A 581-nucleotide genomic window follows, 5' to 3' on the forward strand; every position below is an offset into this window, starting at 1 on the left:
CGGGTTCTGTGCCCACAGTGCCAGAGAAGCCCGAGCCGGTGCCGCTGGAGAGCCGCTCCTGTGTCCTCATCCGCCGTGACCTGGTGGCCCTGCCCGCCAGCCTCATCAGCCAGATCGGGTACCGCTGCCACCCCAAGCTCTACTCGGAGGGCGACCCCGGCGAGAAGCTGGAGCTGGTGGCAGGTGAGGCGCCCCCTGGCCCGTGGGTGCGATGCCCGCTGACCGCTTCCTTCAGAGCCAGGAACAGTGTCCTCATCGCCCTCCGTCAGAAGGAAAGATAGAGCATCTTCTTCCTCTAATTTCCTTGCAGAAGAATGTGCTGTCGAGGGGGGTCAGTCCGTTGCATTAACTTAGCGTTTTAATCGAATCTCCTGGGCTGGGCTGGCTTCTGATTGGCAGGGGCGGCAGCCGTGATGGTGGTGCAATTTAGGTGGAAGAGAACCAAGTCGAACACAGTTTGGAATCAGCCACCCAGACCCCTGACCCCCAGAGTGGCCCCCTGATCCCCAGAGTGGCCCCGACCCCCAGAGTGGCCCCCTGATCCTCAGAGTGGCCCCCCGACGCCCAGAGTGCCCCCCGAC

General features: G+C 63.3%; 1 protein-coding gene across 1 annotated transcript in view; it reads left to right on the forward strand.

The window, feature by feature from the left end:
• UBAC1 (UBA domain containing 1) overlaps window positions 1–581 on the forward strand; it is a 59,471-nt gene that overhangs the window by 8,492 nt on the left and 50,398 nt on the right. Inside the window, exon 2 of the mRNA XM_015572322.1 lies at window positions 19–183. Coding sequence (XP_015427808.1) covers window positions 19–183 — 165 coding nt within the window. The remainder of the gene's footprint in view (window positions 1–18; window positions 184–581) is intronic.

Source organism: Myotis davidii, unplaced genomic scaffold, assembly GCF_000327345.1.
Source record: "Myotis davidii unplaced genomic scaffold, ASM32734v1 scaffold609, whole genome shotgun sequence".
Classification (NCBI taxonomy): Eukaryota; Metazoa; Chordata; class Mammalia; order Chiroptera; family Vespertilionidae; genus Myotis; species Myotis davidii.